At 42.7% G+C, this 21,670-nt stretch overlaps 1 protein-coding gene across 7 annotated transcripts in view; it reads left to right on the top strand.

Moving 5' to 3' along the window:
- Window positions 1-21,670, top strand: part of ppfia4 (PTPRF interacting protein alpha 4) — a 791,036-nt gene that overhangs the window by 651,789 nt on the left and 117,577 nt on the right. For all 7 annotated transcript variants that reach the window (XM_072480454.1, XM_072480451.1, XM_072480452.1 and 4 more), the window contains exons 5-8: window positions 2,898-3,014; window positions 14,666-14,887; window positions 16,894-17,040; window positions 19,585-19,719. In XM_072480454.1, the coding sequence (XP_072336555.1) occupies window positions 2,898-3,014; window positions 14,666-14,887; window positions 16,894-17,040; window positions 19,585-19,719 (621 nt within the window). The remainder of the gene's footprint in view (window positions 1-2,897; window positions 3,015-14,665; window positions 14,888-16,893; window positions 17,041-19,584; window positions 19,720-21,670) is intronic.

The following is a 21,670-nucleotide window of genomic DNA, read 5'->3' as shown; positions in this document are numbered from 1 at the left end:
GATTTGCGTTCCCTTCGGTGCCGTTATTTAGAAAACGAGTCAGGACATGCAAATAGGCTAGCACTCTGCCCGTGTGAATTCGGAACAACTCCCGGCCCAGCATGTGTTCTAACCGCTAGGGCCAGAGATGGCGCTAAAGAGCTTGGCAGCTGCAGCTGTTTTTAAGTGATCCACTTACCACATACTCACTGCAGCCACGAAAATGGCTCACAGAAGACCTGTCCCCCAAGCTCGGACTTCCAGTATTGATCCACAGCTTCATGCCAGTGAGGAGCGGAGGGATGCCCCTTCAGGGTGTGCCGCATGCTCGAGCCTGCCCTCCTGAACACCACCTGGGAGGTGGTGGCAGAGGCAGTCAGCGCTGCCAGCCTCACCAGGGGGAGACAACAGGTGATGTGGAGGGGTGACTGTCACTGGTAAGGCTTCTGCCCTGAGGTGGGGGCAGCTAACCAGGGAGGGTTCCAAAGGCCACGGTGCAAGTGTCCTCTGGTTGGGGTGAGCTCTGCTGATCCCCTGCTTCCTCTGCAGTGGGGCTGCACTTCTGAGGAGTGCCAACAGCTGGTGGGCCCCTCCATTGAGTTTGATCAGGCCAATCCCCTTGATGAAACAGCTGGGGTACGAGAGTGTCCAGTGGGGTGGCCTGAGTGGGCTTCGAGATGAGCAGAGGCTCCCTGAGGATTCAAAGAACACAGGCAGTACTCATACTCAGCAGTGTGAGCAGCCAGGATCCTGCAAGTAGCACCAAAGGGGTGCTTTTAAAAGACAGACTGCAGCAATGGCGATCTGAGCCAGGCCACCCTGATCCCGAGGGGGACACCCCAAGTCCATGGACTTGGCTCCAAGCTGCTCCCCACTACTTCCCCCACCCAGGCAACCAACCCTCAGCAAGCCCGACAATATTCAAGGGATTTTCACAGTTTCTTTAGCCTCCCGAACCCGCACCCCTCCCAGTCATGGCACCAGGCCCTGCTTGTCAAGACTTGCAATAATTCGTTCCTGCGTGACCTCTGCCCAAAACGGGTGTAGTATTGCGGGAGAGTGGTGTATACTATATCCAAACCGCTAATGAGGTTTAAATCCATTAAAATGATGGTTTTCCACAGACCCACCAGGGTGCAAACATCGATATTGATGCCAGTGAAGGGCTGGAGGATGGCGTCGGAATCGGCGGCAGGCGCAAGCCTCGATTTTTCAATTTTACACGATTCTCCGCCCAATCGCAATTCACCCTTCCAGAGTTGCGAAATGGAGAATTCAGCCCAGGATATGCACACGAGGTTAAGCTGGTAGCTGAAATACCCTAAATATTGAGAAATAAATAATTTTCATTTGAAAGATCGATGTTTTATAAAACTTGGAGAAATTTGCTATTCCACAAATATAAGATAAATTTTTAGTGTGCAGTAAAACACAGTTATTTATCAGTACAAGGCATAACCTTTTCAAGGACGTATGCAGCTAGTTCAATGTAAATGAAAGTTCAAGTTAATTCAAGTGATTTCTGTCAGCGAGGACATAAACAATGCACCATTTGGAAGAATCTGGAACCACTGACTGCACCCCTTTTGATTTGTACGTTTAATTGCACGTGTTTTTTAATTATATCACTGGATGTGGGCATTGCTGGCTAGGCCGGCATTTACTGTACATCCCCAGTTGCCTTTGGTGAGGTGGTGGTGAGCCACCTTCTTGAACCATTGCAGTCCACAAGCGATCCATGTGGTGGAGGTACACCCACAGTGCTGTTTGGAAGGGAGTTCCAGAATTTTGACCGAGCGACACTGAAGGAACGGCGAGTTCATTCCAATCGGGATGGTGAGTGGCTTGGAGGTGAGCTTGCAGGAGGTGGTGCTCCCATGCATCGGTTGCCTTTGTCCCAGATGCTAGAGATCTCGGGTTGGAATGTTCTGTCGAAGGCATCTGAAATTGCTGTCTGTTCACAAGTGTAATGTTGGTGAATGCTGACAATGCCTGGGTGTTTTTTTGTATTTTGGCCCTTTTACTATGCAAATAATGGCACGAAGAAGTTAACGGTGAAGGCCTTTCCCTCGCCTGTTTCTGATTGTGTTCCGATATTTCTGGATATATCTTTCCTGATTTGCTTTGAGCATGTCTGAATTTTTGTCTTTTTGGTTCACGTATTCATATTTTTATGAAATATGGCTAACAGAAAAAGACCCTCCATTCAGTACTATACAACTTGATAGATTGTAAATTGCAATATATTCAACCAAAACCAGGTGATCTTGGAGATTCCAAGACTCCACTTCCCCAGACATTCAAAAGGAGTCTTGGAGATCACTCTGGCCCTGATGTTTCTGTGCATTCCTTAGTTTTTGCATGAGGTGACCTCTGGCCCTGCTAAACTCCGGTTTTACTCTCGCTTGGAGGTATGTACTTTAATATCCGCACTGTAACTGGTCTCCTTTCTCCCAGCTTTGTTCACATATGCACACTGCAGTTTAGTGTCTAATAATGATGATGGGCAGCACGGTAGCACAGTGGTTAGCACAGTTTATTCACAGCTCCAGGGTCCCAGGTTTGATTCCCGACTTGAGTCACTGTCTGTGGGGAGTCTGCATGTTCTCCCCGTGTCTGCGTGGGTTTCCTCCCACAGTCTAAAGGTGTGCAGGTTAGGTGGATTGGCTATGCTAAATTGCCCCTTATTGTCCAAAAAAGGTTAGATGGGGTTACGGGGATAGAACAGAGGTGTGGGGATAGGGCGGAAGTAAGGGCTTAGTTAGGGTGCTCTTTCCAAGGGCCATGCAAACTCGATGGGCCGAATGGCCTCCTTCTGCACTGTAAATTCTATGAATGATACAACTTGGGGATCTGCATAATGCACACTGTTAATAGCCTTTCGTCGCATGGCTCTCATTGCACACTTCTTTTTACAGATGACTGTACTGAGGCAACAGACTGTACACGCACAAAAGAAAGCAGGAGCTGGCGAGCGTCCAGAAGAATTGCAAATTTCGGACGGCACAGAATCCACTCAGAAGACCGTGTGGAAGGTGAATGGCTTTAGCATTTTGTGCCATTAGTAACCAAAGTACAATCCCTAATTTTAATTCTTCTCCCAAGAGAACAAGGCAACATTTCTGACTCTTCATTCTTCAGAGTACTTGTAAAAATTACTCCTAGTATCATTCTCAGTTTAGGACAGAGAGTTCTTCAGATCTTTTCAGTACTTGACCACTGGATTAGGGGTTTATTTTATATTATGATGGTTACAAAAAATGAATTTCTCAAAGGGAATGAGAGCTTTCTGCCGCTCTTGAAGAAATACTCCTGCTGCGCAATAATACAACGTTTTCTCCACATTATGGTTAGCCTTCGATGGAATTAGTCACTTCATTAATATTCTTTTTCAATCGAGCTCCGAAGGAGAGGATAACTCTTTTTAAAAGCTGCGTGATTGTCATGCAGAAATTAGAAAGAAGGATCCCATTAGGACCAAATATCAGTCAAAAAACTCAACTTTTGTCTCAACATTTCAAGATAGAAGCCTCAGCACCTAAATTATTTTATTATAGAAATAATTATTTCACTATAATTAATTTAATTGCATGTAGAATGGAAACTTTTTGTGGTCAACTAAAGTGAAATATGGGACTAACAACGCAGCATCGAGCTCGATTGAATTAAAGAAGTAACCTTTTTATTTATCTTCCCTTGTGAAATAAAAGTCCATATCACAATATTCCCCTTATATAAAAGAGATTTAGAATCCTTACAGGGCAGAAGGCCATTTAGTCCATCGAGTCTATACTGACTCTCTGAAAGAGCACTCTTATCTAAGCCTACTTCCCCCTCCCTTTGCCTGTAACCCCGCACATTGATCATGGCCAATCCACATGCACATCTTTAGACTGTTGGGAGGAAACCGAAGCACCCGGAGGAAACCCACGCAGACATGGGGAGAATGTGCAAACTCCACACAGGCAGTCACCCAAGGCTGGAACCAAACCCGACTCCTTGGGGCTGTGAGGTGGAAGTGTTAACCATTGTGCCACCATAATACCAATTATGTTTTTCTGACTTTCTATCCACCATAGGGTTCGATCATGGTTGATCTGTATGGGGCTTATATTAAGGCCTCCCCTTGACATTCAATGGCATTATCATTGCTGAATCGCCCATGGTAATATTCTGGCGGATACCATTGACCAGAAGACTCCGATGTTGCCATAGACTCCGATGACCATAGGCTTCTCTCCCCTATGAAGGGGAGAGCTGACTGGTGATGGTTTAATCTGAGGATCACCATGCCTCAGGGGAATGTTGAGAAGGGGAGCCTTCAAGAATTACCTGGGAACACCACTACCTGGAAGTTCCCCTCAAAGTCACTCACCATCCTAATTTGGAAATATTTCACCATTTCTTCGCTGTCGCTGGATCAAGGTCTTGGAACTCCCTTCTTAACAGCACTGCGGGTGTACCTGCACCTCGGGGACTGCAGAGGTTCAAGAAGGCAACTCACCACATCCTTCTTATGGGCACCTAGGGATGGGCAATAAATGTTAACAGCGATGCTCACATCCCATAAATGAATTTTTAAAAATGAGGTGTGGAGTTGTTATAAGAGGAAAAGGCTTTGTTGCACAGTACGCACCTTTCCAAATCACCCCCAATTTATGTCTTTACTCCTTCCCAGCCGTTTGTTGGTTAAGCCAGTTCACCAACATTGAGATTGAGGAAGCTGATCGAAATACCTAATTTTCTCCTCCCAGTTTAGGTGCCAACAAAACCTCTTTCGGATGGGAGGTGATGAGATGAACGACAACAAGATAAGGCAAATAGGATTCTCAAATTCCTTGAGGACCAATGTGTTTTCCTCTCCCCACTATTCAAGAGAAACTTGGTTGAATATTTGTTTGCTAGCTCATATATAAAATAAATTGACTGGTACATCTTGCACAACCACACAATAGCCGAGGGTTCATTCAAATTACATTTGTGTGTGTATGTGTGTCTGTGTATAGCTACTTCTATATGATACTTAATGCAATAATGTACCAAGCCAACCAGATTAGAAAATATCTGAACGTAGGTGGGAAATCAAGTTTAGCACTATCAGTTGCATCTTATTACAGCAAGATAAATGGTCTGGTGCAGTTTATCTGTTAATTTCCCAAGACAGCACTAACACTTTCATATGTTTGAATGCTGCTGCTTTTATGAGATCCATTGGAACTCCTATTATGCAATAGGTCAGGAAGAATAAAAAAAAGAGCTGATTATAAATGGCTGAGAAAAATAAAACTCAGCATTTTGAGGACTGAAAAATAAAATATGCTGAAACTACACGGGGAGTTATTGGATATGAAAGATGAGAAAGACTGGGGGTGCAGGTAGGACCAAGTTGTTCATTTCAGCCCCTAATGAGAAATTAAACTATTTTTACGATGCTGATCAATATGCTGTGTATTTCCAATGTTTGATGTTGCTGTTTCATCTTAATAGATTTCACACAACTATGTGCACCATCTCTTTTGTGAGATACACAGTAAAATAAGGGCATGTTAGTTGTTACATAAGTCTCAGAACATTGAAAGGATGGTCTTTATTCTTTAGAGCTTGCTTTGGCGAAATTCAGTCAATGATTTTAATTCCCTTACCCTGGAACTGTACAGAATGCCTTCATGTAATGAACTTGCAGGGTAATTACATTGAAAAGCTGAGTGCTACACTTCCCTAACTACAGGAAATCTGCCATTGTGTACTATTAGCAGTTACAGAGATTGGGGGAAACCCCATCGCTACTTTAACTTCAGTTTTACCTTTTCAATAAATTCCTATACTATCATAACCCCGAAATTTTGCAGAAAATTTTAAAGGTTGCACCTAATTTAATTTCCTCCTCTCTTACCAGTCTCCATTTTGGAGGTGGTGTATCAATTGTTTATCAATTGTGTTTAATTATATACAGCTGGAGGGCATTAATTGTGGTTTCACTTATGCGGGGGACGCAATATCTTTTCTTCTTGTGGATTTTTACTGACTTCCCACTTGTGTGAAGGCTGGTTTCTCATCCAATCAAACCTCTGGATTCTAAAAACCTGTCTGCTGATTTTGCAGGAGTGCTGGAACATGTCGATGAGGTATTTCAGCATTGGCAAGCCTCGAAGAACCGCTGCCTATGAGTATTTTCGTCATTACATCTGCAATCCAACATTGCTTCGATGAGTAAATTCTCCTGCAGTGCACAGAATATTTCTGGTTAGCTGCACTGCAAAGGCAGTCAGAGGATTACGATCTTTTCTCTTTATCCATTCAACAGCATTCACAATAAATCAAACCAGGCAGCCTGTTCAAGTTCCAGAAACAGTCGGAGCTTTCAGTTTTTCCTGCAGATTTCTGGGTCTATCTATGAAGCCTTGCACACAACTCATTCCATTTGACTTTCTGTCTGTGTCATTTTGCAATTGTTTCCTTTCACTCTGCCTCCGCTCTGGTGAATTTTCTTTGGTTTTAGTTTAATTCATGCCCTCTACATCGCTTCCTGCTCCTGATAAAATGAAGTGTTCATGGCAAACGAATATATTTTGCTTTGAAATTGTTCTGCACAATCACATTGGTTAACCCGCGTTTAGAATGCCGTGTGCAGCTTTGGGCACTCCATTATAGAAAATACATTAAGGTCATAGAGCTTGTACAGTGTCTATTCTCTGGGAAATGGCCAGAGTGGAAAACTTACAAGTAGAAACTCAAAATATTAGGACCATTCCCACTGGAGAGGAAAAGATTTAAAGGGAATTGAATTGAGTCTTTCGAAATTATGGAAGATTTTGATGGGAAAGAGAGGGGAAAGGCTGTGGAAGTTCATGATGAAGAGTCCTCTATTTTAACTTGTTGCGAAGAGGATAAGAGAATATTTTATGAGGAATATTGCTTGGCCGCTGAACGTGTTGCACGAGCTTGTGATGATTGTACCTTATAAGAAAATTGAAGCAGGATTTAAGCAAAGGGAAATACAGGGCAATGGGGAGAGATTAGCCTGATGGGTTTAGGGTTGGATTTTGCTGTAGAAAGATGATGATGTGTTATGAACTTGAACGACACCAGCCTGCACTTACTGTAAATGTCTATCGAGGATGACACCAGAATGAAGATTCAAAAGGTTTTCTGAAAACCGAGAAGTCCAATTGGTTTGAGCCCTACCCTTCCAGTCTTGGAAGATGAATTTTGATGCAGTCCAGACGATTGGACGGAAGTCTGCCATTGATAACTGCCCTAAATAAAGCAATTTTGAATGCTTGGTTGCGGCACAGCGAAATGTACAGAATTCACCCCTGACAGATTCTAATCTTTCAAAGTTTGAAAGGAAAACATCCGCATTGGTGCTTCTGATTGAGAGATGTTTTTGACAAAATGTTACCCTGCATTACACCGGCCTGAGCCACTGACATTGGAAAGCAGTCATTCTTTGCTGGTCAAAATCCGCCCCCATCCCTCATCCAAAGGGCGGGCGGGGGGGGGGGGGGGGGGGGGGGGGGGGGGGGGGGGGGGGGGGGGGGGGGGGGCGCAGATCCGTAGGCATTACTCTTGCCAGGTTATCAGGATTTCTACAAATTTGGAGTATGCTAATCTTAATTTATTTCTGTCTAAAGGAACAGAATTTACCATCAAAAAATACTGAAAAAATTAAAGAAAGAAACTCTCCAATAAAGTTTCATCCACTGGAATAGTGGTGATTTCCAATTTCATGTTGATTTGACAATAAATGAAAAGGTCACACAAATAAGTGGGCTGAGATAGATTGCTAAGTCTTTAAGTAACTTTCAGAACCGTTCCTCAGTAATTTGCCATCGCAAAGTTGGAGTGCTTTGCTTTTAATCTTAATTAGCATCAACTCTGTATAAAATGAAGATTTTCTTATATTGCACGCATCATTTTCACCTTTTGTCATCTGGAGATCTATTTATAAACTAATTGCATAGCCTCTGAGGGTTAGAATGAGCCTGTTGTTTGAACTGCAAGTAGCTTTAAGAGTCTGATGTAGCATTCCTTACTTTAAAGCTGTCTCTAATTAATACTTTATTCTAACTCTAAGCTTAATCAATTTATTTTTGACAGCTATCGATCAACAAATCCACCTTTTATGTACAGATCAAATGATATCTGAAAGATGCAAATTACTCAGTAAAAAAATTTAATGTAAAATAGCCTCATTAGTTTTTAATTCAGCGATGTTAAAAGAAGACTATGTACGTTATGTTTGCCATTGTTCTATTTTGGACTCTTATTTTGTAGCTTTGAGTCTTGAATGGAGCTACTAATTTTCATAAATGCTAAAATGTTAGAAATTCATCCAGGAGAAAAATGGTACTGGTGAGAGTGATGGTTCGCCCAAGGAGAGCAGTTGAAGCCATGTCCATGGCAATACAGCTGTTCATGAGACAGGAAGAAGTTTGGGAAAGCAATAGTGGCAGGGGATTCCATAGTTAAGGGAGCAGACAGGTGTTTCTGTGGCCAAGGCTGTGAATCGAGAATGGCATGTTGCTTCACTCGTGTCAGGGTCAGGCAGGTCACTGAGCAGTTTCAGAACTCTGAGAGGGCAGAGTGAACAACCAGAAGTCGTGGACCATATTGGTGCCAACGACGTGGAAAGCGGTCCTTCAGGCAGCAAGCAAGTGGCAATCGTGAAGATGTGACTGAAGAGGACAAGACTGGGTATTAAATGTCGCTGGATAAAAGGTGTTCAGGCATCTTGGAGAAGGAATAAATGGAAGAGGAGTGGCAGTGTTGATTAAGACAAATAGAATAGTGCTAGAGAGAGACGATCTCCTCAGGGGCAGAATCTATTTGGTTGGAGGAACAAAACAACAGAGGTACTATTACACTGATTACTGTATTCTATCAGCCATCAGCTAGTGGGAAAGATACAGAGGAACAATTTTTCAAGGAAGCTATGGAGTAATTGTATTGGGGAATTTATTTATTCTGGAATACTAATAATAGTGCGAAGGGCAGAGAGGGAGAAGAGTTTTGAAGTGTACTCACGAGAATTTGCTAGATTAATAGATTCCCAGTCCAAGAAGAAAGGAGGCATTGGTGGATCTGGTTCTGGAGAATGAGGTGGGTCAAGTATTAGGAGGGAATGTTTAGGGGACAGTGGTCATTGTATCCAAAATGTTTAGGTTAACTATGGAAAAGGACAAGGAGCAATCCAAATGGAAAATAATTCATTTGAGGGTGCTCCCGCCACTTATTAAATTCTGCCCATGAAGTACAAAAGCAAGGAAATTATCCAAAGAACAAAGAATAGTACAGCACAGGAGAAGACCCTTCGGCCCTCCAAGCCTGCGCCGACCATGATGCCCATCTAAACTAAAATCTTCGACACTTCTGGGGTCCATATCCCTCTGTTCCCATCCTATTCATGTATTTGTCAAGATGCCCCTTAAACATCACTTTCGTCCCTGCTTTCGCCACCACCTCCGGCAGCGAGTTCCAGGCACCCACTACCCTCTGTGGAAAAAAAACTTGCCTCGTACATCTCCTCTAAACCTTGCCCCTCGCACCTTAAACATGTGCCCCATAGTAATTGATCCCTCTACCCTGGGAAAAAGCCTCTGACTATCCACTCTGTCTATGCCCCTCATAATTTTGTAGACTTCTATCAGGTCGCCCCTCAACCTCCTTTGTTCCAGTGAGAACAAACCAAGTTTATTCAACCTCTCCTCATAGCTAATGCCCTCCATACCAGGCAACATCCTGGTAAATCTCTTCTGCAACCTCTTTAAAGCCTCCACATTCTTCTGGTAATGTGGCGACTAGAATTGAACACTATACCCCAAGTGTGGCCTAACTAAGGTTCTATAAAGCTGCAACATGACTTGCCAATTTTTATACTCAGTGCCCCGGCCAATGAAGGCAAGCATGCCATGTGCCTTCTTGACTACCTTCTCCACTTGTGTTGCCCCTTTCAGTGACCTGTGGATCTGTGCACTTAGATCGCTCTGACTGTCAATACTCTTGAGGGTTCAACCATTCACTGTATATTCCCTACCTGTATTAGACCTTCCAAAATGCATTACCTCACATTTGTCCGGATTAAACTCAATCTGCCATCTCTCCGCCCAAGTCTCCAAATGATCTAAATTATGGTGAACTTTTATAAAACATTGGTTTGGCTTCAACTGGAGATTGTGGTCAATTTTGGACACCACACTATGGGAGTGGTGTGAAGGCACGAGAGAAGGTGCAGGGAAGATTACGAGAATGGGTCTCGGGGTGAGGGACTTCAGCTACACGGGGAGATTTATGAAGCTGTGTTGCTCTTTTTAGCCTTAGTTTATTCGCTCTGATTATGTCACCTTTGCTCACGAGTCGCCAGGTATCATTCTGATACCGCCACGTGGTTCAAGCTCGAGTTATGATTAATAAGTCAGCACACCGCTTAGTAAGATTGAAATCAATGGTCATTTATTATATACAACAAGTAATGCTTACACAATAATCCTACTATCTATACAGAAACCTATCACTACTGGCCAATACTTAACTTTAGGAAGGGCCCACCAGGTCAGGGAAACGAATGTCTTATCGAATCGGATCTGGCCCGCGGGATTCAAAAAGGCTGATACAGGTTGATGGCTGGGAGTCTTTATCAGGTAGCGATCGCTGGAGTCAGACTTACTGTTTCTTTGTTGATGTTCTTGCGAAGGTCTCGAGCAGGAAAAGAAGGGAGAGAGAGCGCGATCTGAACTTGGCCCCTTACTTTATAGGGCCCTGGGGCTTCTCGCCTCTCGGGGCGGCCCTTGACCCTGAGTCCCAAGTGACTTGTTCCCAATCACTGGGTTCGATACGTCCAATAACGGGGCGATTCCTCGATCGGGGGGTGGTCGTTCACCTGTCTTTGTTTCGGCCACTGCAGGTCTGGCCCGGCATTCAATTGCTAATATGTTGCAATTGTTCCCGGGGATAGCCGATTAAACTGCAGATGTCTGGGTTGATGTGCTGCTAATGGTCTTAAGTATCGATCTGGGCCGACTTCCCCAGAGCCGAATATGCTATTCTGTCTGCAGCTGTCCGTTTGTGTCCTGTTGGCTGCTTTTCCCATCAGCCTTTTCGGTGAGCCATTTTAAATCGTGTTTTGGCCAAATTAATAGGGAATCAGCCATTTTAGGTGGCTACAGCTGGACATGACATGAGTCAACCTTTTTATTCGGCGCGTTATTGGGATCTCGATTGGCAGTCGATTCAATTACGACTTTCAAAAAAAGAATTAGATGATTACCTGAAGAGAAAATGCTCCCAGGATTACGGGGAAAAGGCAGGGGACTGGAACTAGCTGGGTTGCTCTCAAGAGTGCCAGCACGGACACAATGGGCTGCACGGCCTCCTGCATTGTAACCATTCTATGATTCTATTTTCAAATAAGTGATTATGTAGGTTTTAAAATGCACTCATGGGTATTGAAATGTGCTACTTTCTCACCCGGTCCCACTGACATTAATAGTTCCCTCCTGCCAACAATTGGATGCAGATGCTTGGATACGGATATCTCCTCAGGAATTTTGTACCTGATTTTGTCTTGCCTCTTTTGCTGAAGTGTTTTCTTACTTTTCTCAAACCCCCTGTACTGAAAGTTTTGCTTTTTCTCCCAGATTTTGGGAATAATTCACAGCCCTTGACATCTACACAAAAGAATGCCTTTAACAACTGTCACAAAGCACACTGATGTTATCTGCGAGGGCATCCCAACATGGAACACCGGTTCGTGGGGGGGGGGGGGGGTATAGTTTTGTGTTATTTTGGTGTGAAACCCTAGAGAGAATAAATAGCCCAGTCGTCATCTAACAATTAGTAAACCCTATTTATTAAAGTGGAGAAAAGACAAATACACACAAACCGGATTTGTACTCTAGAGGGGCATAGACAGAGTGGATAGTAAAAGGCTTTTTCCCAGGGTAGAGGGATCAATTACTATGGGGCACATGTTTAAGGTGTGAGGGGCAAGGTTTAGAGGAGATGTACAAGGCAAGTCTTTTTTCCATAGAGGGTAGTGGGTGCCTGGAACTCGCTGCCGGAGGTGGTGGTGGAAGCAGGGACGGTAGTGATGTTTAAGGGGCATCTTGACAAATGCATGAATAGGATGGGAATAGAGGGATACGGACCCCGGAAGTGTCGAAGGTTTTAGTTTAGACGGGCAGCATGGTCGGCGCAGGCTTGGATGGCCGAAGGGTCTGCTCCTGTGCTGTACTTTTCTTTGTTCTTTGGATAATTGCCTTGCTTTTGTACTTCATGGGCAGAATTTAATAAGTGGCGGGAGCACCCTCAAATGAATTATTTTCACATTGGATTGCTCCTTGTCCTTTTCCATAGTTAAACTAAACATTTTGGATACAATGACCACTGTCCCCTAAACATTCCCTCCTAATACTTGACCCACCTTGCCCCACCTCATTCCCCAGAACCAGATCCACCAATGCCTCCTTTCTTCTAGTACTCTACTCTCACGCAGTTAAGACATATGAATTAGGAAACGCACACGTTTTCCACAGAACGTACCCCTTATTACCAAATATACCTAGGATACCTGAACTCTGTAATACTTCCCTGTTACCCAAACAACATCCAAATTGAATAACCAGCTATAGTTGCCACACAATACAGGGATGATACTCAAACCTGGGAGCTACCTTTTTCCTGGTCCAGCGAAGATTTTTTTAACGTGCTGTTACAAAGGTTTTCTGCACTGCCTTGGCTCTAAGACTTCGAAGCTTGTTTGGTGTAAACGTGGCCTTCAGGCTTGGCTGGAATCTGGCCTGTCTGCTTTCTGAGACTGCCAAATGGTAACTGCCTCCCTTGGCTTTTCAGAGTCTGGGCATTTGTACCTTTGTAATTCTTTGATTAGGGCTTCTGTGTATTCAACTGTCTGCCCCCATCAACTTCCTTGACTATTCATTAACATATGTATATCTCATGGACCTTCTGTATCAGCTATAATTTGGTTCTCCTCCTTAAGCTATTCACATGTGATTATTGTCTAAACTCGTTACTGGGAGTGACGCATACCATTTGAGTGCCTTTTGAATACTGTCGACTGCTGTCTCCAGGCAGGTTCATGACACAACTAATCCCTCGACTGCAACTACACTGCCAACCACTGAGAGACATTATTGAGAAACTCTCCCGGTTACCTGCGAGGTTAAGACTTGAAAGTGAAATTCTAATCCCTCCGCACGCCCACCCCCCACACCGCCACCAACGCTCACCAAGCTGTGCTACATATATAGAACATAAAGAGCCATCACATTTATATAGTTTAATCATGATTTTTTTTTTTGTCCTGAATCTGTCCTGTTCATACTGCAGGGTGGGCTCACCATCAACAGGGGTCACCATCATGCAGGTTTGTGGCAGGTGTCTGGACAAGAGTGTTTTCTGTTTTTAGGAGGATGTTCTGGCCAGGTCAGCTATGTGAAAATCTATTATTGGCCTTTGCCAGCAAGTTAAGAAGTGATCTGCATTTAAACGAGTTCCCACATTTTATCTGAAATTTTAAAAATCAGACATGCTGGCAATACTCAGAAACACTGTGGCCAGAGAAACAGAGTGAATGTTTAAGAAGTTAAGAGATGAAAGGGCTGAGTGAGGACAAGGGGAAGGTCAGTCATAGGGTGGAAGACAGATTGACAGAATAATTAGCCTTCCAAGGTTAAAGAGAATGGCGATGGGCCGAGAAAGAACTGCCTAAAGCTGGTGTGTTGCTGACTGAAAGCAAACATAAGAGCAAAGCTGAAAAATGCAAAGTAAATAAAGCAAAATAGGCCAGAGATTATGGTCTGACAAATGTTGGGTCTGAGCAGAAAAGAAAAGTGTTGCTCCTCGAGCTTATGTTGAGCTTCACCGAGCCAATGAAGAGATGTCAGCATGAGAACGAGGTGGAGAATTAAGTTGACAGGCCACTGGATGTTTGGGTCGTGCTTGCAGACTGAATGGAGGTGTTTCATCTGCACTGGCTGAAGACGGCCCCAATAGGCAGGAGGAAAAAAAGCACTTTGCTCCCAGAAGGTAAAGAATCAGTTCGGACCAGTATCCTTGCCTTTTCTGGAACAGGCACAAATAATTCAGGCTCTCGGTCTACCACTTTGGATACTTTTGCCTCAAATACAACACTAGCATTCAGTAAACAAGAACATAAGCTTTCTGGTGAGACATTTAAAATTTATATTTATCAATCAAAAATCTTACAAATGTGTTTAGGTTTTTTTGAAGTTCGTGCAAGTTGAACAATATTCTATCACATTTTGCTGTTAAGTGAAATCTTGCTTACTCTTCTTTGTGCTGTTTGTGAGGGGGTGACAACTAATATTCCCCCCTCATATTTCTTGTAATTGTGTTGTTTGAGTTCTGTAAGGCTATTTTCAACAAAGATATATAAAAAGAATGTGAAACATTTGCACTTTTCATTGGCGACTTAGGCTGTGACGGTCACAGTTTACATGCCTACAGAGTAGATCAGTTTGTATTTGAACCTGTATTGGGAGCCAAATATACCTGAGTTGATCATTGTCAGTATTACGCAAATTATATTGGATGATGTTTCACTTTCATATTCAAGATGATATCTCTTCATTATCAGGTCCACTATTTTGAATCCATGTCAAATCCCATGAACATAATTTCTGCTGTGCTGTCATTAACATTGCAGAGGCTTTCAAATGGCTCCATCGATCCCAATGATGAGGTTAGCCAGGTTGTGGAGATGCAGGAGCTACTGGAGAAGCAGAACTTTGAGGTGACACAGATGAAAGAGCGCCTCTCCACGCTATCGGCGCGAGTGGCGGAGCTGGAGGAAGACCTGGATACTGCCAGGAAAGATCTGATCAGATCAGAGGAGATGAACAGCAAGTACCAGAGAGACATCAGGGAGGTACGATTTGATCCTGTTCAAATGATTTAAAATGCTAATAATCTAAAAATGTTCTTGTCGCGTCTTCTTTTTAAAAAAAAGTATCGTTTCATCTGAAATGTGAACAAAATTTTACAACTGTTTGCATTATTTTAATTGGCCTGGTTGCTCCACTGTTTTGAATATCCAGAATCATCAGTGTGAAAAATTTTCACATTATTTGTGGAACCTGCAACAATTTATGATTGAGAGCTTTTCCTTAGTACCAATGCCAGTAGGGTCACAAAATGATTAAAACGTCTACTTTGACAGATGTTTGTCCCATATATGTCCTTTACTTCATGTTAATGGATGTTTAATGTGGCTGCCATTAAATACTAACAGGTCAAAGGTATTGGGTATTTTAACCTCCCCTTTACAATTATTTACCCACTACCTTTTATTGGGAACACCATTCCCATACCTGAAGAGTGACAGTCCTGATGGGGAAGAATTTCTGTGGGGAAGAATTTTCATATAGTGAGTTCAAATTTGGCATTCTTAGTGATCTTGAAGGTTTGAACACTATAACTCTGATTTTTCTTGACCTTTGCTTTTGCTTATTGCCCTTCTTGCTACAACCACCGCTCCACCATGGGAACAGGAAGGATCCTTTCGCCTGTGCCTCTGCTAAATGCAATTCTTTGATCAGAATGCATGAGCGCAGCCCAACAATTATTCCACCATCTGAAATAATTTCTGTTGAACAACTTCTATGGCACCCAGGTTAAATTTATGAAAATTAAGCTGAGATCAGGAACTTGACGTGGGCCAATATTTTCTCTGTCCTTTAGGTTTTGAGAAATTATAAGCATTTTACAATCTTGCTGCACCTGACACAGAAATCCAAATAGTACCAAATTCTACTGACGTTGTCTTTCAGCTGTGGGCATGCTCAAAGCTGAGTGCCTATTTAACCCAAACATGGACTAGTTGCTTGACAGTCTATGTCAGACTATTGGGCAGCACAGTAGCACAAGTGGATAGCACTGTGGCTTTCCAGCGCCAGGGACCCAGGTTAAATTCCCTGCTGGGTCACTGTCTGTGCGGAGTCTGCACGTTCTCCCCGTGTCTGCGTGGGTTTCCTCCGGGTACTCCGGTTTCCTCCCATAGTCCAAAGAGTGCAGGTTAGGTGGATTGGCCATGATAAATTGCCCTTAGTGACCAAAAAGGTTAGGAGGGGTTATTGGGTTACGGGAATAGGGTGGAAGTGAGGGAATAAGTGGGTCGGTGCAGACTCGATGGGCTGAATGGCCTCCTTATGCACTGTATGTTCTATGTTCTAAACTTGCGCTCACCATTTGAATACCAGGAATTATCATTGGTGCTTTGGGTCATAGTTCCCAATGACAGGAAGCAAAAACTTAACTGGTGTTGAGGTTTGATTGAGTTGAACCATTCACCCTGCTGGATGAAGACATTGCCATGTGATTTAACTGGTGTTGGTGAGAGTATTTGTATTTCATTTTCTCAGCCTTGACACCAAAAAAATTAAGATCACCTTGGCGCGATTGGCAAAACTTTTCAGTTGGACTCAGTGTTTTGGGGAGCTTTGTTGATTCTGAATCACCGTGTTAAACCTCGTAAAGAATTTGATCATTTCAGAATATCCCAAAGTGTTTCACAGCCAATAAGGTTTTATTTCTTTTGAAGTGCTTGTCTAGTTGTTATGCAGACAATTGCGTAGCGAGATCTCCAAGAGCAAAGTTACCAGTTTGCCTGTTTTATGTGGTATTGATTGAGGCATAGCATTGGTTCAGGGACTGGGGGAATTCTCCAGCTCTTCTTTGTATGATACTTTTGGAGTTTTTAACATCCACCTGATGATACCTCAGATAATAAAGTTATGCACTGACATGCCAGGTTTGACTCGAGAGTTTAAATGCACAATCTTCCGGCCAGAAGTGAATGTGCTCCTAACTGAACGAAGATTAAGTAGTGCTTTGTTGTGTCCGAGTATTAATTTAACACTCTTTTGTTGACTTTAGGCAATGGCACAGAAGGAAGACATGGAGGAAAGAATTACAACACTTGAAAAGCGATATTTAGCTGCACAAAGAGAATCCACATCAGTGCATGACCTTAATGACAAACTTGAAAATGAGCTTGCAAATAAAGAGTCTCTGCACCGCCAGGTAAAATGTTTTAGGTGATAAATCAGTTGTGGATGTAGGAGCAATGTTTTGGCTTTTCTATTTTCAATTGGTAATCTAAAATGACAGTCACTCCGACCATTTGGCACGTTTTCAGGGAAACATTCAAGGATTGCTGTATGAATAAAAAGAGTTTGCTAAGCAGATGATGCTGTTATAATACACAAGCACTGAAAGAGATTATGGTTCATTTTCAGATGGAGCCCGGAGGCAGTCTATTATTCTAAGATTTTTATTTCTATTCCCCCCTTGTTCAACTTTTGTATGTTTCTTCTACCTCATCACCGCTCCCTCTTCAATGCAGCGGGGGCTTGCTTGACAGCTTTTACAAGTGATTGTGTCCATGGGTAAGCTGGGGATTGGAAGCACACTCTATGATAAATCATTGATTTGATCCTATATCCTGCTGCGGCAAATTAGTACACTCACCTTCTGTAACACAAGCCTGATTAGGCAACAGCATTTATAATCAACAGGCCTCCACACCAGTGCTGTTCCACATAAATCTCCATGATGAATAGGGCAGCCAACTTGGGAATGTTGAGTCAGTGACACAAAATTCAGCCATTGGTGTGACTTAGATCTTTCCAATGTCACTAGGTTGCCATTACCATACTGCTCATTTCCTTTAATATGTTGACAGGAATATTGTATTTTTCGATCATATGGGATTTCTGGAAAGTGCACATTGGTGCAAGGTGGTTTTTAATGTCATTGTGCTTGTTTTTGAGTGTGATTTATGTTGATTTGGAAAGGTTGTCCCTCATGTTCAGCTGAGAATGAGACAGCTCCACCACTATGTCTTCTTATTGATATGGATCACTGTCCTGCCCTGTCAACATTTACAGCACTGATTCCTTCTGCTCCAATTGTCCCTTTCTGCTTCCTCCTGGAAAGCACTTGCAAATGGTGTTGAGTGGACCTGTAAGAACTGGTCCCAGACTACTTTTTATTCATAACAGCCCAGACAAAGGACAAATATCAGTTGTCCCATTGGTACTTAAGGTGCATATGTACATTTCATTATCCTATAGGTAGGTAGGAATTAAAACCCAAGGTGTCATGGTCAAAAATTATCAGCCTTTCGTTGAAAAGAACAATAATTAGAGAACAAACATGAAGCAACTGACAGAATAAACCATACTTTTGTAATCATTTAGATATATTTTCCTCTGCAAACGTAAATGGGGCGGCATGGTGGCCTCGCTGCGCCAGGGACACAGGTTCAATTCCTACCTTGGGTGACTGCGTGAAGTTTGCACATTCTCCCTGTGTCTGTGTGAATTTGCTCTGGGTGCTCCGGTTTCCTTCCACGGTCTAAAGATGTGCATGTTAGGTGGATTGGCCATGCTAAATTTCCTCTTTAGTGTCCAAAGATGTGCAGGTTAGTTGGGGTGCGGGAATAGAGCGGGGGCCTGGGTAGGATGCTTTTTTGGAGGATCGGTGCAGACTCGATGGGCCAAATGGCCTCCCTCTGCACCATAGGATTCTATGAAATGTGAAGTGTTATACTTTGCTTTCCACTGTAAGCTTTATCACTGTCAGTCATTTCAAATTATTAGACAAGATGCAAAATTTAATAACGTCAAGTTGCAGTGCAGGATTTAATGCTTACTGTTTTCCAATGTATAATAAATTAATTGACTAACTTAATTTAATATGGCCTTCATCTATTTCTGGTGATGAAATGCAAATGATGGTAAAATGCTCATGGTATATAAATAGCACAAGCTCTCCCATATTTTTCTTATGTTCAATTTTTATTCAGATGTTTGAAATGCAAATAATGCAAGTTATAGGACCTCTCATTTGAATGGTCATTCATTTTTGTTGCCTTCCATCTTCAAATAGAATAAAAAGAGATGAGTTCAGAGGGCTGGAGGTGGGGCATGCTAGCTGAGTGTTGCATGCGGCGCGGTTTCACTCTTGCAATTATTCTTTTCCTTTGACATCTATATCTCACCCAGATCTTGAAGCAGATGGGAGATCTTGGTGATTCTCTTGAGGGAAACAAGTGAAAATTGGAGTCCAGCTGACTCACAACAGATCACCACACATATTTAAATAGGGACATTTGCAAGTACTGAAGGGAAGGTTTCTAGTCCTGGACTCAGCAGATGATGATGCATGTTGCAGAAAGGAGGACAGCGGGAAGAAATAAGGAGCAAATGGTTTTGGATATAACTGAACAAAAACAAATGCTTGTTTTAGTTCTGCGCACAAGAACCATCTGAATCTAAACAATGCTCTCTCTCTATGTAGTGGAGTAGTCTTGAACGCTTGTAGTGCAATTATTAAAAATTAAAATGAAACTTTAGAGTGAGCTGATGCAAATGCTTGATGATCTCGATACTAGTTTAAGGAACTGGCCCAGGTGGTTGACAGAATGTGGGCTGTGGTTTGTTGCTAAGTGCTTCCTACGATTTTTGCAGAAAGGGAAATGGAAATGTTGAACATCTGTCAGCAGAATGAATGTTAGTGTGGCGCTCATGCATTTACGTCACCTTGCTGTTCTCTTTCATAAAGAGCGAAGAGAAGAATCGACATATCCAGGAACTGTTGGAGCTGGCTGAGCAAAAGCTGCAACAGACGATGAGGAAGGCCGAGACCTTGCCCGAGGTGGAGGCGGAGCTTGCACAGCGAGTGGCAGCTTTGACCAAGGTGTGTGCTGTCAGTGTTGTAATCGGTCTTCAAAAAAGAAGGGAAATCTCATAATTTAGTCTTTAAAAGCAACCTGTTAGCATCCTGATTCAGTTATGAGCTCGTCATCCCTCTTTCAAAAGATTTTTGCGTTTGTCTCTCTTGATTTTGGATGTGAAGTTGAAAAAGAAATCTAGTGACATGCTTGAGGATTTTGACATACAATTCAAAGGAAGAACACCTCGAGATATAAAGAAAAAGCACAGCTATGTTTGTAATATATCGTCCCTCATCTGAAGGTCAGAAGTTTAACTAATTAAGGCTTTGTCACTCGTGTCCCAGTTGACATAGCTATCGAGCATCACTTCAATCAATTCTTTAAAACACACTATTTTTCTGATTAATTTTAAACTGTCTATTTGAAGCTGGTTCCAGATATCTCGGCATGACTGAAGATGCAATGCCAAACAACCTTTATGGAGACATTTTAGCGGGAGCCTTCAATTCAGTGGTTAACACTTTTCAGTGACCATTTGTTACATCTCTGGACTTTTCTCACAATTGCAGCTCAGAGCAAAAAAGATCTGATTTAACCAATTGAAGGTGGATTGCTATCATTTGGAACTTGGTGCTGATTTACAACATCAAGCCGTACTAAGTGAACAGAAAAAAGTTTTGAAGACTCCCTTGCGATCTTTACTTCCATGCCAAAAAGTGATAAATAGTTGGGATATTTAAAGGAAACTCCCTCCATTTCCAGCTAGCTTTTCTGGTTGTCTCTACATAAAGATGACTCAGAAGCAGCCCTTAACAAGTAATTGTCAGCTTCCATTTAGCTGATAGTGCAAGCATCAGTGAAACCTGCAGGGGGCAGTACGTATGCTGACTTCACCATTGAGCCCCAGTTGTTAATCCTAATGCGGTAGTTCTGTCATTATTTTGCTTCCCTTTAGTTGACCCGTCTGCCCTTTGTCCCAAGAATGATGAAGGCAAGTTGTCTATTATTGTTTATGTTCCTTAAATCTCGGAAATGCCTTATAATTTATTTTCACCAAAGGATAGATTAGATAGTTTCTGAATGAGCGAGAACGCTATAAATTCTATGTTGAGTTGTGCTATAACGGTAGGTATAAGACACAGGTACTGGAGAGGCAGCCCTAAACAATGTGTTGTGGAGAAGGTCAGCAAGTCCCTTTATTCGTGAGGGTCATAAAGAGATGTGAATACTGGGATGCTGCAGTAAACAATATTATGATAAGAAAAGTAGAGGTTTCAAGAATTTTCATACTGTAATATTGGCCCTGCCCTACTAAATTGAACACAACCAATGTTTACGTGAGAATAGAATTCCTCTTCAGTACTTCTATTCGCTCCCCTTCCTTTCTCATTGGTCGTTTTGCATTTTAATTAATTTCACTCCTTCGGGGTGGCACGGTGACAGAATGGTTAGCACTGCTGCCTCATAACGCTAGGGTCCCAGGTTCAATCCCAGCTTGGATGACTGTGTGGAGTTTGCACTTTCTCCCCGAGTCTGCGTGGGTTTCTTCCGGGTGCTCCGGTTTCCTCCCACAGACCAAAGCTGTGCATGTTAGGTGGACTGGCTACACTAAATTGCCCTTAATGTCCAAAAAGGTTAGGTGGGGTTACTGGGTTATGGGGGTAAGGTGGAGTTGTGGGCTTGGGTAGGGTGCTCTTTCCACGGGCCAGTGCAGACTCGATGGGCAGACTGGCCTCCATCTGCACTGTATATTATGATTCTATGAGTGGACATAAGGTGTGTTTATTATTATTATCTAATTACAGGAAGAGTTCTGGTCACAAATTGTGGATTGAATTCAAGGGCTTATTCTTTGTTAATGAGAGTAGGTACCTGATTATTACCACAGATCTGTTGTGTATAATTAATAGCCAGTTGACTCTCTAACCCAGCAGTTCAAAGTGATCATTGTTAGCTAATTGAAGCTTTGGTTTG

This window comes from Scyliorhinus torazame, chromosome 17 (genome assembly GCF_047496885.1).
Source record: "Scyliorhinus torazame isolate Kashiwa2021f chromosome 17, sScyTor2.1, whole genome shotgun sequence".
Taxonomy (NCBI): Eukaryota; Metazoa; Chordata; class Chondrichthyes; order Carcharhiniformes; family Scyliorhinidae; genus Scyliorhinus; species Scyliorhinus torazame.
Note: the sequence above shows the minus strand (reverse complement) of the source record. Positions and strands in the feature narration are given on the sequence as shown.